The 16,195-nt window shown below is 43.6% G+C and overlaps 1 protein-coding gene across 4 annotated transcripts; it reads left to right on the top strand.

Moving 5' to 3' along the window:
* Positions 1 to 209: 209 nt before the first annotated feature.
* On the top strand, positions 210 to 15,067 carry Cdv3 (CDV3 homolog). 4 transcript variants are annotated; one of them, XM_085689643.2, is made up of 5 exons: positions 210 to 835; positions 1,844 to 1,920; positions 7,365 to 7,507; positions 11,651 to 11,810; positions 12,145 to 12,252. In XM_085689643.2, exons 1-5 carry the CDS (start codon positions 521 to 523, stop codon positions 12,155 to 12,157), a joined length of 708 nt encoding a protein of 235 aa, XP_085545769.1. In that variant the 5' UTR covers positions 210 to 520; the 3' UTR covers positions 12,158 to 12,252. The 4 variants fall into 4 exon arrangements, with proteins under 4 accessions (XP_085545769.1, XP_085545768.1, XP_085545767.1 ...); XM_085689642.2 differs by having other exon boundaries at positions 213 to 835; positions 12,142 to 12,252; XM_085689641.2 differs by lacking the exon at positions 12,145 to 12,252 and adding an exon at positions 12,843 to 15,067 and having other exon boundaries at positions 216 to 835.
* Positions 15,068 to 16,195: the final 1,128 nt, after the last annotated feature.

Here is a 16,195-nt window from a genome sequence, read left to right as displayed (position 1 = left end):
TTGTCACCTAAGCGCTCCGTCCCGGCGTCTGATTGGCTCTCTCGGGAGCTCCGCCCCCGTATCCTCCCGCCGCCCTCCCCCCTCTCCCCCTCGGCGCGCCCATAGCGGCGGGCGGAACCGAGCGCGCAGGCGCGGCGCTGCCTCTCTTTGCTGGTGGCCCGCCCTCCCTCCTCCCCTCCCTCCCCTCCCCGTCCCCTCTCCCCTCCTCAGGCCCGCGCGTCTTCCTCCCTCACGCGCCGTCGTTAGCCGTGCGCTTTGCCGGTGCGCGCCTTCCTCGTCCCTTAGGTAGCGGTGCGGGCGCGACCCTGCTCGGCGCTCGCGGCCCCGGCGAGGAGCGTACCACCGTCCCCCGGAGCGCGGGGGTGGGGGAGCCGACCGCCCTGCCGCCCGCTCCTCGGCGACCCCGCGGGGCTGAGGCGACGCCGCACCCGGCAGCCTGAGCGCACAGCCGGCCTTGACCCAGAGCCCCGAACCGCGAGCGCCGCGTCCGCCGGCGGCCCCACCCATCCGGGCCGCGGCCATGGCCGAGACCGAGGAGCGGAGCCTGGACAACTTCTTCGCCAAGAGGGACAAGAAGAAGAAGAAGGAGCGGAGCAGTCGGGCCGCCAACGCGGCGAGCGGCGCGGGCGGGAGCAGCGCGGCGGCGGGCGCCAGGCCGGGTGACGGCGGGAGCTCGGGCTCCGGTGCCAGGTCGGGCGACGGCGGGAGCTTGGGCTCCGGCTCCAGGTCGGGCGATGGTGGGAGCTTGGGCTCCGGCGCCAGGTCGGGCGACGGCGCGACCTCGAGGCCGGGCGACGGTGGGAGCACGGGCTCCGCCGGCAAGGCCGTAACGAAGGTAAGGGTTGGGAGGCCGGCGACCGGCCGCGTGTGCCCGCCCCCGCCGGCCCGGGAGGCCACGTGACTGGGGCTTCGCTTGTCGGGCGGGCTCGGGGTGCCCCCCGGGGCTCGCTTGTTGCCCCGGTCCGCCGTCCTCCGCGTGCCGCGCCCTCTGGGCCACGGTGGTTGGGGCGGGCTGCGGTCCCCTGAGTGACGTGCCGTGCTCGGCTGCCGCCGCACTGAAGCCTGCTTGGCACTGGATTTCGGTTTTTCAGGTGTTTTAAGTCTCCTCTGTGCAGCCGGCGAAGTGTGGCTTGTTCTTCCAGCCGCGGCCACAGGGAGCCGGGAATTGAGTTGTGGAATTGTGCTCTGGATTTTTCCTCGCGGGGCTTTCCCCCGTAGTTGGTTTTAAGTAAAAGCAGCGGCAGAGAGGGCGTTTGGTAACTAGGCACGTGTCGGGATCTTCCTGGGACTCAGGCTGTACTTTACAATTCAGCCGCTAAACTCATTTTATTTTATTTTATTTTATTTTATTTTATTTTATTTTATTTTATTTTATTTTGAGACAGGGTCTCTCTGGCCTGGTCTCGAATTCACAAAGAACCTGGCCTGGGCTCTGCCTCCCCAGTGCTGGGATTAAAGGTTTGTGTCGTACTTCCTGCAAATTTAAAAGAAAAAAAATCACATTTTCTTATTTGTGTGTTGTGCGCGCTCATGTGTACCCGTGCGGGGGAGTTTGGAGACAACTTGCGGGAGTAAGTTCTTTTCCCCCATGTGGGTCCAGAGAATCAGCCAGTCCCCAGGGCTGGCTGCAGGTGCATTTACCGGCTCAAGAATTCTGGTGGCCCTTGATTGCTTTTTTTTTTCCCTACTCTGAAATCTGTTTACCAAGATCTCTAATTAATCCGATGTTTTGTAGATTCCTTTACCAGTTGAGGATTCCTGATGGCCCTTGATCCCTTTTTTCCCCTAGTCTGAACGTGTTGACCAAGAACTCTTAACTAATCGGATGATATTTATTCCACAGGAGGAAGATGAGTGGAAAGAATTTGAGCAAAAAGAGGTTGATTACAGCGGACTAAGAGTTCAGGCAATGCAAATAAGGTAGGGTGTGATTACAAGAGGGGTTATAACCTGTCGCAAAAAAAAGTACTAGGCACATTATCTTGAAGCCCAGCTCTCCTGGTTTCTAGCAAAGGCAGTCCTCTGGTGTCATTAAATTAGCTGCCAGCCCTAAAATCCCGTGAGAGAGTTTCCCTACTTGAAGCTGTTTGGATTTTTTAGTTGGCTAAAATGGATTTGAATTTTTAACAACGTTTGTTTGACCTTCGGTCCTTCGGTGGCACTTCACCCCCCCCCCCCCCAATAGCTCCTGTAACTCACAGCTCTTCTGAGACCTTACTGTAGATTTCTTTTTAAATGTCTGAGTTAACAGCTGTTAACCTGGGTGCTGGGAACTGTACCTGGTCTTCTGAAAAAGCCATGAGCTAGCACTGACCTTGAACTCTTGATCTTTTAGTTTCCAACTAAATACACTACCATGTGCTTGCACTTAATTTTTTTCGCTTTCTTTTTTTTAATTTTTATTTTATGCTCTTTGGTGTTTTGCCATGGGTGTCAGGTCCCCTGGGAAGTAGAGTCATAGAGAGTTGCAAGTTGTCACGTGGTTGCTGGGGACTGAACCTCGGTCATATGGAAGAGTAGTGAGTACTAAACCACCGAGCCATTTCTCCATCCTCTTTTAGTTTTTTGAGACAGGTTTCTCTGTAGCTTTGGAGCCTGTCCTGGGACTGGCTCTGTAGACCAGGCTGGCCTTGCTCTCAGAGATCCACCTGCTTCTGCCTCCGAACTTCAGGGATTAAAGACTTACTTCACCATCACCCGGCTACAGGTACAGATGTATTTACGATGAAACCTTGTATATTCAACACCGTAGTCAAGAACTTGAACATTCTGTCATAAAGCCATCCTCCTCCTGGGGCCTTGCTTTTCCCTGCCTGCATCCCCAAGAATAAGCACTGTCTTAGCACTGCCCGTGAATTCCTGTTAGGACTTTGTAGAAGTGGGATTGTAGATCCTAAGTACTTAGCTCTGGTGTTAACCTGTGTGTCCCAGGATGGTCTTTTGAAGGCTTATCCCATCCCCTCAGCTACTGGCTTTTTAAAGTTTTTTAAGTAGAAAAGGTAAGTATGGATTTTTTTTGCTTTAAAATTCAAAATTCTTGACTTACTTTACACAAACCAAATGATCCTTAATTTTAAATTGCCTTTGTTCAGATCAGAAGCTCGCAATTTGTAGAGAATTTCAGTGACCATATGGGAATTACTTGAGTTGGAGGAAATAATTTTTTAACTCTAAACTGTCCTTTGAAATCCAGAACATAGTCTTTATGATTTTAATGTCTGTTGAAAGACCAGCTAGTATTTTAATGTATGATTAAGTCTATGTCACCTAGGTGTTCTCCCATCATGTTGTGAGGTTACCAGAATAAACATTCATTTTGGTGTTGGAATTTAGAAAGTATCTTTTGCCTTTAATCCCAGCACTCAGGAGGCAGAGGCAGGTGGATCTCTGTGAGTTAGAGACCATCCTGGTCTATAAGAGCTAGTTCCAGGACAGGCTCCAAAGCTACAGAGAAACCCTGTCTCGAAATAAGAAAAGAGAGAGAGAAAAAAAATATTTTATTGGTGTGGCTTTGTGTTTTTTGTTTGCTTTTCCCTTTTTCTTTTAAAGATTTATTTAATTATGTGAGTCTGGGTTGGGGACATGTATACATGCATGCAGGTGCCTGAGGAGGCCAGAAGAGGGCATCTGGTCCCTTGAAGCTGGAGTAACAAGTAGTTGTGAACTGCCTAAGTTCTAGGAACTGAATTTAGAGCCTCGCCAAGAGCAGTAAGATATTTTAGAAAACATCCGCTGTGCCTGGTGATCCAAGCCTTAATTCCCAGCTACTGAGGAGGCTCAGGAAGGACGGCTGAGAAAAATCAGGCCTGCCTGAGTTGGAGTGAGTTTAAGGTTACCCTGAGCAGTTTAGTGAGACCCTGTGTCAAAAATTATGAGAAAGTTCCTGTTTTCTTTGTTCTGAGGCTTGAGTTTACAGATTGCTTTTACCTAGAGTTGTTGATAGTCTGGATGTGGTTCAGTTCTGTGGTAAAGTTAGGCTCTTGGTCTGCTTTGTTCCTAAAGACTTGAGTGGTAATTTTTGGCCATTTTGAACTTAGTGGGCACTTTCTGACGGGTGGGGAGAAAGGCAGTTTACTTGGTATAAAATTTGGTTTTGTTAAGTTATGGAGAATATTTAAGTTGGATTGTTTTTCCAGCAGAATATAAAAGCCTTGCCTTTATTTTAATATTTTTGGAGTTAGAAATTTGTTTTATAGCTCATGGTAGTCTTATTGGTTTGATTCTCCACCTCAGCCCTGAGTCCTAATTATGTACCATTATGCCCAGCTTATTTTGACAACCCCCCCTTTTTTTTTTTTGTAGTGCTGGGAATCAGACTCATGGTTTCACTCACCATAGGCAAGTACTTTCCCTCCCACTGAGTCATATCCTCAGCCCCAATTTTATTAACATTTTTATTTTTTATTTTTATTTATTTATTTTTTTTTGAGGCAGGATTTTATAATTTAAACTCTTCATCCTCCTGCCTTTACCTCCCAAGTACTTGCTTGCTTGTTTAAGCATAGGGGCAGTCCCATTGGTCTGTTCAGGTCAATCAATTGCCAGACTTCTGGTCAGAGTACTATATTGTTTGAACTAAAGTAGACTAGCCCCCCCCCCTTTTCCCCATGTGACAGGGTTTCTCTGTAGCGTTTGGTTTCTGTACTGGAACTAGCTCTTGTAGACCAGGCTGGCCTTGAACTCACAGATCCGCCTGCCTCTGCCTCCCGAGTGCTGGAATTAAAGGCGTTTGCCACCATGGCAGTAGACTAGCTTTTATGCTGTATATTTCATTGTTCTTAGCAACAGCTTGTCATTGCTCTTCAGTGGTCATTCTAGAATCTTCGCTGATCTCTAATAGTTTATAGTCTTAAGTGTGCTTTAAAAATTTGTGGTTCTTTTAAAGTCTCGGGATGGGGTGAGAAAAATAGTGTCCTGACTGAATATGATGGGATATGCATATAATACCAGAGTTTGAGTTGAAGCAGGGGGATCATGGATTCAAAGACCAACCTTAGCTATACTGGGAGAGACATTGTCTTAAAAAGAGATATGACTTCAATTGATGCTGCTGTTAAGCCAAATTGGAGTGCCTGCTTGTTTACTCCTGTACTGTTGAATTTGAGGGCCAGAGGAGTCTATGGGGGTGTATTATCTCTCTCTACCTTACTTTCTGAGATAAGGTCTCTTGGTGAACCTGAATCACACCATTTTGGCTAGCCAATAAGCTCCTAGGATACTCTTATCTCTGCCTGCAATGGTGGGCTTACCGTGACCATGTCTGGCTTTCATATAGGTTCCAGGGATTTAAACTCCAGTCTTACTTTTATAGAAAATGCTCTTAGCCATATATTCAGTTGAGCAATTGTGATTTAGTGCTTTGGTGAGTAAATAGAAACGAACTGTGGATGAATAACTGAAATTGCTGCTTCAGTATATACAAATGTAAGTGCCATGAAGGTCTGGGAATCTTCACCAATCTTGGATAGATGAGGTTGTTGGGACGTTGCTAGTCAGTTACATCTAGATGTGTACCTGTTTCACCCCTAAAGCAGTTATAGTGTAACTATATTGAAACGTTTCAAAATTTTAAAACAAAAAACCTTTTTGAAAAAATTCTGAAGTTTGGTCTTATGAAGATGGTATATATGTGCAGCGTGTTTAAAATGCATATGAATATTAAAGCATCTAGCAATGTTTATGTGACAGATGGTTTTCTAGATACTATATGTGTTAACTCATTTGCTCTTTATATTCGGTGTGTCACCTTTGTTTTATCTAAAAGCTAGCTAGTGCCGCCTTAAAGCCTGACCAGTAAATGGAAGAGGTGGCAGAAACTGGATTGTCCGTCAGTTCCTGTGCATTGGCACTCAAAGTACTCATTAAAATTACAATTTAAGGATTTGCTCTAGATGTATTGATATTTATGTTTTAGTTGGTTTAAATACCACAAATATAATTTGTTACTGTAAGCACAGTATCCTTTTAAATGACTGAATAGGTAATATGTTAAAACAGAAAACTGTAGTTTGAATTGACCGTATTCTTCATCTTTTTTTTTTTTAGTTATGAATACAGTGTTCTGTCTGCATGTATACCTGCAGGGCAGAAGAGGGTACCAGATCTCATTATGGATGGTTATGAGCCACCATGTGGTTGCTGGGAATTGAACTCAGGACCTCTGGAAGAACAGCCAGTGATCTTAGCCGCTGAGCCATCTCTTTCCAGCTCCCCTTCATCTTTTTTTTTTTTTTTAAATCACAGTTTATTTTGTGTGAGCATGCTGTGGCATGCATGTCAGAAGACAGCTGGCAGGAGTTGATCCTCCCACCTTGTGGGTCCTGGGGATTAAACGTTAGTCTTTAGGCTTGGTTACAAATGTCATCTGCTCTGTAACTTTTTGTGTTCTTGGAGAAGGCATCACTGAAGTCACCATCCTCACACTTCAGCCTGTGTGCTGAGGTCACCATACTTAGTCTCCAGATAGGGGTTACTTCTCTGCTTGCTATTTTCAGTATGTGGGCTCACAGCAAGGGAAAGTCCCTAGCCCCTGAGATGGCAGTCTTAAATGCAGATTGAAGATGAAGTTGTTCCTCTTAGTGGGCATCATTGGTCTTTTAATGGTGTGATTACTTGTAACTAGTGGACAGTGTCTTTAAAGGATTAAAGGATCGTGAAAAAGATGGGTATGGTGGTTTACACTTTGAGTCTCAGCACATGGGAGATAAAGGCAGGAAGATCAGCCAGGACCGTCCTTGGGCATATACTGAGTTCAAGGCCAGCCTGGGCTACCTGAGACCCTGCCTCATAAAATCAAGTTAAAAGGGAGGTCAAAAAAATTTGTCTTGGATTCTGAATATGACTTAGTTTAATTAGTATACACACACCCTCAAACAAACAAAGTCCCAGACAGAACAGTAAGCCAGATAAGCCAGAAGAAATTTGTCTGAACACCTAGGACATAGCTTGCTTTAATTGAAATATTCTTTTGGGGGCCCAGCAGTATGGTTCATTGGATAAAAGCGCTTGCTATTAAAGCTGATGACTTTGGTTTGCAGCTCCAGAACCTACATGTTTGAAAGAACTGATTCTCAGAAGTTGTGCTTTGATTATACAACTGCAAACACCCTTTTCCCCTAATAAGTTTAGCTGGGCATGGTGGTGCACAACTTTAGTCCCAGCAGAGGGTGGCAGAGACAGGCAGATCTCTGACATCTATGTCGGCCTTGTCTACCTACATACCTGGTTCCATACCAGTCAGGGCTGTGCCATGTGACCATATTTCAGAAAGAAATGTTCTTTTGTTAATGCTTTGTGTGGTGGTACATTCGTTCATTATTCTGATACTTGGGAAGTTATAAATGTACTTGTTTGTTTTTCAATAGTGAAAAGGAAGATGATGATAATGAAAAGAGAGAAGATCCAGGAGATAACTGGGAAGAAGGTGGAGGTGGTAGTGGAGTAGAAAAATCTTCAGGTCCCTGGAATAAAACAGCTCCAGTACAAGCACCTCCTGCTCCAGTAATAGGTAATCCTGTTTTCCTTCTGAAAGGCTAATTTAATGTGGTATTTGTGCCTATTATGGGGTGGAAACCTTATCATTCCTGGGAGACGGGGATCTGGATGTATATGTTCCTAATAAGACCTAAATGGGAGGACTATAAAACTTACACGACGTAAGTTTTGTTCAACAGACTGTCAAAGTTTTGTTTCTGTTTTAGTGCTATGGGATGAAGCTAGGTAGTTCATCTGCTTAGCAAGCATTTGACCTCTAAAGTACATCCTCGGTGCTACTCTTAGTAAGTTCTTGAAACCTGAATTATCAGCAGGAATTTATTTTATAAAGAGAGTAAAAGGTCTTTGAAACTGAAAAAATCTTAAGGTTCATTGGGTGGTGGTGTAGGCCTTGAATCCCAGCACTGGGAAGGCAGAGGCTGGTGGATCTCTTGAGTTCGAGGCCAGCCTAGGGTACATACAGTAGGATGAGTTCCAGACAGCCAGGACTGTTTGACAGGGAAACCCTGTGTTGTAAAACAAAAGAACAAAAGAAAACAAATCCTAGGGATATATTTGTGTTGTGCGTGTCTGCATGTTTGTACAGGTGCTTATGAATGGGCAGAAGCTTGTTGTCCTTGTCCACTTAATTTGTTGAGGGTAGGGCCTCCCAAGGAACCAGGAATTCAAACCAATTGCAGTTAGCCTAGCTAGCCAGCTTGGGTTTTGTGATCCTGTTTCTACCTGAATTAGGTGACTGCTATGCCTACCTAGCTTTTACATGGATCTGATGATCTCTGGGCCTTATTTGCTCAACAAACATGTCTCCTGAGCCATCTCTGTAGCCTGAAGTTGTTGCTTATTTTTGATGTGCTAGAAAATGAACTAAGGGCCTTACACATGCTAAATGTATTACTGAACTGCATTGCCAGCTGACAAATCTTACGGCATTATTTTTTATTTTGAAGCACCATTTTATATGTTGTGGCTCATGTGGCCTTGAGTCCTTGGTATAGCTGAGATGACCTCAAGTCACAGCCACTACCACCCCCATTCCTGGGATTACACAGGAGTATGCTTTCCTGACAACTTTTCTAATTTAAAATGTTTTTAAATTGTTTTGATTCCTTGAGAATGTTATACAGTATGTTTTGGTAATATTGATCCCTACTCCTCAAGAGACCTACCAACTTGCTTTTTGAGACAGGTTCTCACTATGCAGCCCAGGCTAGCTAACCTCAGATTGTTTGTGCATGTTGGTGTTGTGTGTTAAGTCTTCATGTGGTTGTGGCCGTTGAGGCCAGAGGCTGACTTCTTGTCTCTTCCTATGTCACTCTACACTTTACATTTTGGTATAAGTTCTCACTGAGTCTAGAGCCCTCTAAAGACTCTGCTAGCTGGCCAGCTCTCCCCTGGGATCTTGTTTTTTTGTCACCATCCACCCAAGCCTGCACTGATTACAGAAACATGCTTTCGCCCTGCCTGTTACTTTCCGTAGGCTTGAATTATACCAGAAGGAAAGCTTACATCCTTATTTACTGAGTATCAACACTGCACTTGGAATAGGCACAGTTGCTGCCATGTTATTTTCATGAGTTCTGGTTGGTGTAAATTTTAACTTCTCAATGCTTTTATGGCAAGCGCTTTGCAACTGAACCAATCTCCCCCGCCTCTGAGTGCTGAAGTTAAATTGCTGAAGTTAAATACCATGATAGTGCTGCTTGATTTTTCTCTTTTGAAATTGATAAGCTTTCAGGCTACTCCTGGAATGTACCAGACACACAGCTTTTATAGACTCCTTGTTCTTATACTTGGGGGCTGGTATCTTTCCTCTTTGTCAGGTTTCTGAAGCATTTTCTGTGAAGACCAGATGGTAAATAACGTGGAGGAGAGGACCTGGTGGTATCTGTGCTGCTGTGGCAATGGAAGCTGATGTGGACATAACAGTGATGGGTGTAGCCTTGTTCCAGTTGTTGGACCATGTAACATGATGGCCAGCTTGTTGGGGTTTCTGTCCTGCCCGGTACCGCACAGCCGGCAAGTCCCAAAGAAAATCACACAGAGTCTACATTAGGTTATAAACTGATTGGCCCATTAGCTCAGTCTTCTTATTAACTAATTCTTACATCTTACAGTAACCCATAATTCTTGTCTGTGTTAGCCATGTGTCTTAGTACCTTTTCCAGCGGGGGGGGGGGGGGGGGGCGGTGTGGGAGGTCATCTTGCTTCTCTTGCTCTGGGCAGGAATGGACGAATGGGCTTCCTCCTTCCTAGCCTTCTCCTGTTCTCATTGCCCCGCCTCTACTTCCTGTCTGGTTGACCCGCCTATATTTCCTGCCTGGCCAATCAGCGTTTTATTCAAATATGATTGACAGAATACAGACAATTCTCCCGCACCAGGGCCAGATATAGCTTGTTTGCTAACTCTTAGTTTTATGTGTTTGTTTTCTTTTTTTCTGATTTTTATTATTTCTGTGGTGAGTTCGTGGCGCTGAATCTAGTCACCAGATTTGTACAGAGAGTGTCTTTACCTGCCACCCATTTTGCTGGCCTCCAGTTCTTTTCAAGTCTGCTTAATCACTGAAACCCTCCGTAAACCTATAAAAATGAAGCTTCTTTGTAACTGGAGAGATAGCTCATTATTAGTTAAATGTTCTAAACTACTGCTTTACGGAAGAACCAGAACTCCTACCTGGGCCTCACAAACACCTGACTCTAGCTTCAAGGAATCCGGCTCTTCTGTCCAACATGGGGATCTGTGTACACACACAGACACACACCTTTTTTTTTGTTTGTTTGTTTTGGTCTTTTCTAGAACATACTGCCCAGTAGACTTGGAAGGTGATGGGAGAGTGCGGTGGTATAGTGGCCACTAGTCACATGTGACTGAGAAACTGAAACCTAGATTTCATTTTACTCATCTAAAATAACTACATGTGTTGCGTTGAATCCCAGCTCTCAGAACACAGGCAAATAGAGTCTGAGTTGAGGCAGCCAGGGCTACAAAGTGGAGAAGTGGAGACTGTTTCAAAAAAACAAATGAGTGAGCAAACAGGCCAGCTTCGCACTGTCTGGAGATAGCTTGGCCAGAGTTTCAATGGCCAGAATCCACTGTTACAGAAAACTAATTCCTAAAACTTGTTTTCTGATTGCCGCACTTGAATACTTTGGGATGTAATGTGATCTCACAACTATACCACCCACAGACACAAATAATTTTTATTTTAAAGCCACATGTGCCTAATGTGCTGGAACATAATTGAAGGTTCGTTTTGGTTTCTCTTTGAGTTTCTCAGGCTGGATTTGAATTCTGATCCTTTCTCAGCCTCCCAAGTACTGATGTTGTGAGCATGTTCCACTACTCCCCAAAATTGGTTTTGTTTATCCTAAGTGCAATTTAGATTCTCAATAAAATAAGTAAACATGTTAGCTTTCCCTTTGGTATAATCTAAGCCTATAGAAAACAGTCTTTTAAACTATAATGACATTGTGTTTCAGCTGGTAGATGATACAGGAATGTTTATTGTGTTTTCATGGGGTAGGCTATCAAATTTGTGAAAAGAAAGTTTTTGAAAAGTGAAAAATAACACCACTTGAAACCATATTGAGGATCAGTTGGAAAATAGAGAAAAATAAGTCTTCGTAGAAGATTTTAAGCTTTTCAGGAGGCCTTTTCCTGTTTTCTGATTGAATAATGAAATTGAACATCTAGTGGTCTTAGAGAATGAAATAAAGATAAGGATTGCCTATTTTTTAAATCTTCTTTAGAAATTAAAATACTATGTGTGCATCTCATTAAATAAATTACTTAGATAAGACAACTTGTATAGACTACCTTCCGAGTAAAGAAAGTGAATGACACATTTACTGATAGAAACATCAGGAACTCTGGTGTTGTATCCACAAGGTAACCTCGTGAGAACCCCTGTCCTCAAGCTTGTACCTCACTCGGAATGCATCTGTGGCGTGTTAGATTTATTCTCAGCAAGTTAGAGCGCTCGCTGACTTAGAGATGAGCAACTTTCTACTTTGAGTTATCTTTCACAGACAACTTTTGTTGTCCAGTCCAAATCCCTTCTGAATCGGGGTTTGCTTCTCTCATAATTGTTAAATGATCAGGAGTGTGGGAAGATGTTACTAGAAGGCCACACATTTGAATAAATGTCTTATCTATTAGTTACAGAAACCTCGGAGCCGGCAATGCCTAGTGGTGTATATAGGCCTCCTGGGGCCAGGCTAACCACAACAAGGAAAACGCCTCAAGGACCACCAGAAATATACAGTGACACACAGTTTCCATCCTTGCAGTCCACTGCCAAGCACGTAGAGAGCCGGAAGTAAGTATGTGAGGTTATGAGTAGGTTCTCTGACCAGGCACTTGGGAACCAGCTGGGACTTGGGTACTCAGGAGGGAAGGAAGACAGAGGGTGGGGGAAGAGTCCTTGGAAAGAGCAAGAAAGAGGATGCTAAAGACAGGCTTTGCTGGCTGCTTTGTTTCTGTCAGAGCTGCATTTAGTTTGTTCTTATAAGTACATTATTACTGGCTTGTCCCTTTTAAATATGGAAGCTAGAAATGTAAAAGCATTTATTATTGCATTCCCAATAAATGGGAGTAGAAGAAAGTTGTTGGCATTTACAAATCTAATACTAAAAATGATCTTATTTCAGCAGGTACTTAAAATGAATGCTACCTGAAGTTAAATGACCACATATGGCACATCTACATCTTATTTAGGGACATGAATTTTCAAAAGTTAATAAAATGGGAAGAAATGTAAATGGCATCAGATGGAAAAATTTTTTGGGTGGCTTTAAAGTAAATCCCAGCCTTTTCACCTCATTGAGAGCACAGCTGGCTTGAATTTAGACCTCCAGTCGGACTTGCTTCTCTGCTCTGTCCTCAAATGTGTGGGGTGACTCTGAGAGGGCAGTGACTTGCCACACACCTTTCTTTACCTGATCTAATCAGACCACTCCCCCAAAGCAAAAGGGAGAGAAATCGTTGAATGATGAGAACATTACTTGACTGAGTAAACAGGCACCCTTATGCATAAAGATGTATTATCTACTAACTGCTAAAACTTAGAAGTGAGTCTTAGGAAAAATGTCGTTACACAGCTTCTTTTCCGCTTGTCTTCAAGTTGGTCCCAAAATAGTCTATTCAGAAGATGGGACCTCAGAGCTTCAGTACAGTATTACATGTTTTCTGTTCAATTGAAGCCTTAAAGTGGTTTGATATGGATTTTGTATTTCCTTCCTGTTCAGGATGATTCTTAGGTTTGTTTTTGTTTTTTTAATTCAAGGAAGAATATTTTCAAAATTGCCCAGTGAAGAAGAAATATTTACTGATTACATTTCTTTTCCCTTAGGGATAAAGAAATGGAGAAGAGCTTTGAAGTAGTAAAACACAAAAATAGAGGTAGGGAGGAGGTTTCAAAAAACCAGGCCCTTAAACTTCAGCTAGACAACCAGTATGCTGTGCTTGAAAATCAGAAGTACAGCCACACACAGTACAGTTAAGCAATGGTCTTTGCTAAGCCTCCCAAGATAACTAGACCACAGCTAACTACCAAGAACAGCCATTCAGCGTCTCATATCTGGATCTACAGTGACTGACTGATGAAGACCTCCATTCCAGTGACTGTCCCTGTTGCACTATGGAAGATCAAGAGTCACAACTGATCTTGATGTGTGTTGGATTTAGGGGTGTTTTCATTGTCTTAAATATTTGTGAATTAGATTCAGCTGTGTTTCCATAGTTGCTCTGCATATAAAACCAAACCTGCAGCCAGTGGTCATTTCAAACATCTTTATGTTCAGATACTGAGCCTTCGCAAGGTTGACTACCTCAGATTTGCTGCACTTAATCGTGGATTTCATATGGATCACAACTTCTGCATAAGTTACAGCTATTAGTATCAGTGTGAACCTTGAAACCAACTCTACTGGATTCCTTTCAGGAAGCCTTCAGAAGTCAGCCATCTGGGTTCTGATCTGCTGTAAAAGATGAAGAGTTAAGTGACCTTAATTAACCTGTTCTGTGCCCCACTCTAAGGAATACTCTGTAGGCTGTGGCTACATTAGACTTCTTGGAACAAGCCGCTGTCAGAACTGTTGTGCTTGGATCATCTGTGTGGGGCTATGATTTATAATTTAAGTTTTTAGTTGTAGTATGAGGTGACTACAGATTCAATTCAACCAAACTTGGATCCACCAAATGGGGAAAGGGTGGGGGATAGTCTTGTTTTTTTGAATACCTTTTTATTCAGATAGTGCTTGTTCTGTTCCACATTAAGGCCTTGCTTTGACTTGGAGTAAGTTCTTGGACAGTGTATTGTGTGGTAAAATAGCCTGAATGAGGCATTGGAATTGTGAAATGACCTGTGAATTTGCCAATCCCTAGGTGGAACCAGATAGCCTTTGATACAAAAGGGCAGCGGATGCCAGAGGCTCCACTCCAGGTGCTGCTTGGTCCTCCTCTAATCAGGTCTAAATTGAACTGCTGTGGACAGAGTGATGTCTGCTCAGGTGGGGAGGGGTTCACTGACCTGTCTTAACATTTCAAAGCAACAGGTGCAAAACCTCACCAACACCCTGAAGTTTAATGAATCTTGCATGGTGTCTGATAAAAAAAAATCTTGTGTGTGCTCCAAATTTGAAGATATTGGCTATTTTGTAGATATATTCCTTGTTCTAGACAGCTCTATTGTCCACCTAGGGAATATTTTGTGATGTTCACTTGGAAAGGCAGGGGAATTGCCAGTGATGTATCACTTCTGTTCTTATTAATTAGATGTGACTGCAGTAGTACTTGACCCTTAAAGAGGGTACTGCTATATTCCTTTCCACCTAGTGAAATAGTGTGGCAGTTACCTACTTCCGTGTCCCCAGAAATGGTTCAGTACAAATACTCTTTATTGGCAACTAAGTACAAGATGTCAATGCCTGAGTTTCTCTAATGAATCCCTTTGCCAAATTCAGTTCAGACTTGCTCAGCACTGACAGGAGTGAAAACAGGTAATGAAGGAAGCTCTCCCAAGTTGAGACCATGTCTTGCAGTTTGGTGAATGAATGCAGTAGTTAGTGTGGGAAGGAGGTGTTGACCAGTGTTTCCTGACCAACTGCATGCCATTCTGGGCAATAATGTTGGCATGATCTAAGCCAGCCAGGAGGAAGCTGGGTGATTAGACGTTTGAGATAACTGAAGACTTATTTGGGCACCAGAAACCTTAAAAAGTAATCTCACACCTTGAGACACCTACTTACCTTAAAGTAGGTTCCCCCTCATCCCCAAGCCTGTTTAACCTGGGGTTAAGGTTTGAGAATTGAACTGAGACAGATGTGAAGAGGTTCATTTAATGGCATACTGTACTGGAACACGGAAAACCTGCAGCAGATGTAAATTCCAAGTCCTGTTATAATTTTTTAAGATTGTGAAATTATTGAAATGCACACGAATCAAGTTTTAATACACTGTCTGGGTGGATGAGGCTGTCCATTGCACCATTTCTTTCTTTGGGTTCTCAGGCATGGTTCGACAGTGTAAGAACTCTGTAACATTAACATTGAATAAAAAGAAAATCTATGAGTGGTAGACGTGATATTTTCTGTTGACACTCCTTAGCTTAAACTCTGAGAATGGAGAGCAGTGTTGGGGTCACTTCTGGGGATGACGACTGCTCTCTATCAAGAGTATACTAGTTTGCCAAGTTCCATAGAAGCTAAATGGAGTGAGAATGGCTGCAAGCCTGAAACACTCCTAATGGAAAGATGTTGACTCATTCTCTAGCGGCTTCAGTAGAACTGAACTTTGTTATGGCAAGGGGGATCTAAAGCCCTTTATCCTGTACACTGCAAGTTTTCATGCCAAAGCCCCCCACCTTTTTGAGTGGGGGCAGAAGATGAAATGTTTGGGAGCCATAGTTGGTTACCAGGGCTTGAATTCAAAGTTGTCAGGCTGGAAGCAGGGCTTTCAACCAACTCCAGGAATCTGCTGGGGATTGGAATCAGATCCCTGAGCTACTTAAACAAAAGTTTAAACACTTCTTTTTCATAAAATGTTTTCTGTGGTATTGGAGGAGGCCAAGGAAGTTACTGAATTCCCTAGAATAGATGGTTGTTAGCTTCCATATGGGTTTGGGGAACTAAACCAGGTCCAGAGCTGCCAGTGCTGTCTTGATGCTCCGTTTCTCCAGCCTTACCATACCTTTCAAGGCAGCAGCAGTTTTAAATTTAGTTTATATTATAGTTCTAAATATCTTAGTTGGGGTATATTTGATGTCATTTTTTGGCAATGGAATCTATATTTACTTGGTACTGGGTTGTAAGAAGTTATTCGTGTATGCATGTGTGCTTATGCCACTTGCATACAGGTTGCTGTGGAGACCAGGAGGCGTTAGAGCTGGAGTTGCAGACTTGAACCTCCCTTTATAGGGGCTGGGAACTGCAATCTTGTCCTTGGTAAGAACAAGTCTTCTTAACCACAGATGTTTCTCCAGTCCTGAGACTTTCTTCCTTAACTGCTTTATTTTATTTAAAGAATATTCTCTTAAGGCTCCAAACATGCCAGACAAAGTACTCTGTCAGGCTACACAACATTCTCAACCCTTTTTATCTTTTTAATAGTGTTTATGTAACTGAAGTGGGCTTTGAACTCAAGATCTTTCCTGCCTTAGCCTTCTAGGTAGCTAGGATTTACATGTATCAGGCCTTAACTTTCATA

This window comes from Myodes glareolus, chromosome 4 (assembly GCF_982192425.1).
Source record: "Myodes glareolus chromosome 4, mMyoGla1.1, whole genome shotgun sequence".
NCBI lineage: Eukaryota > Metazoa > Chordata > Mammalia > Rodentia > Cricetidae > Myodes > Myodes glareolus.
The sequence above is the reverse complement of the archived record's forward strand: the minus strand, read 5'-3'. Positions and strand labels throughout refer to the sequence as shown.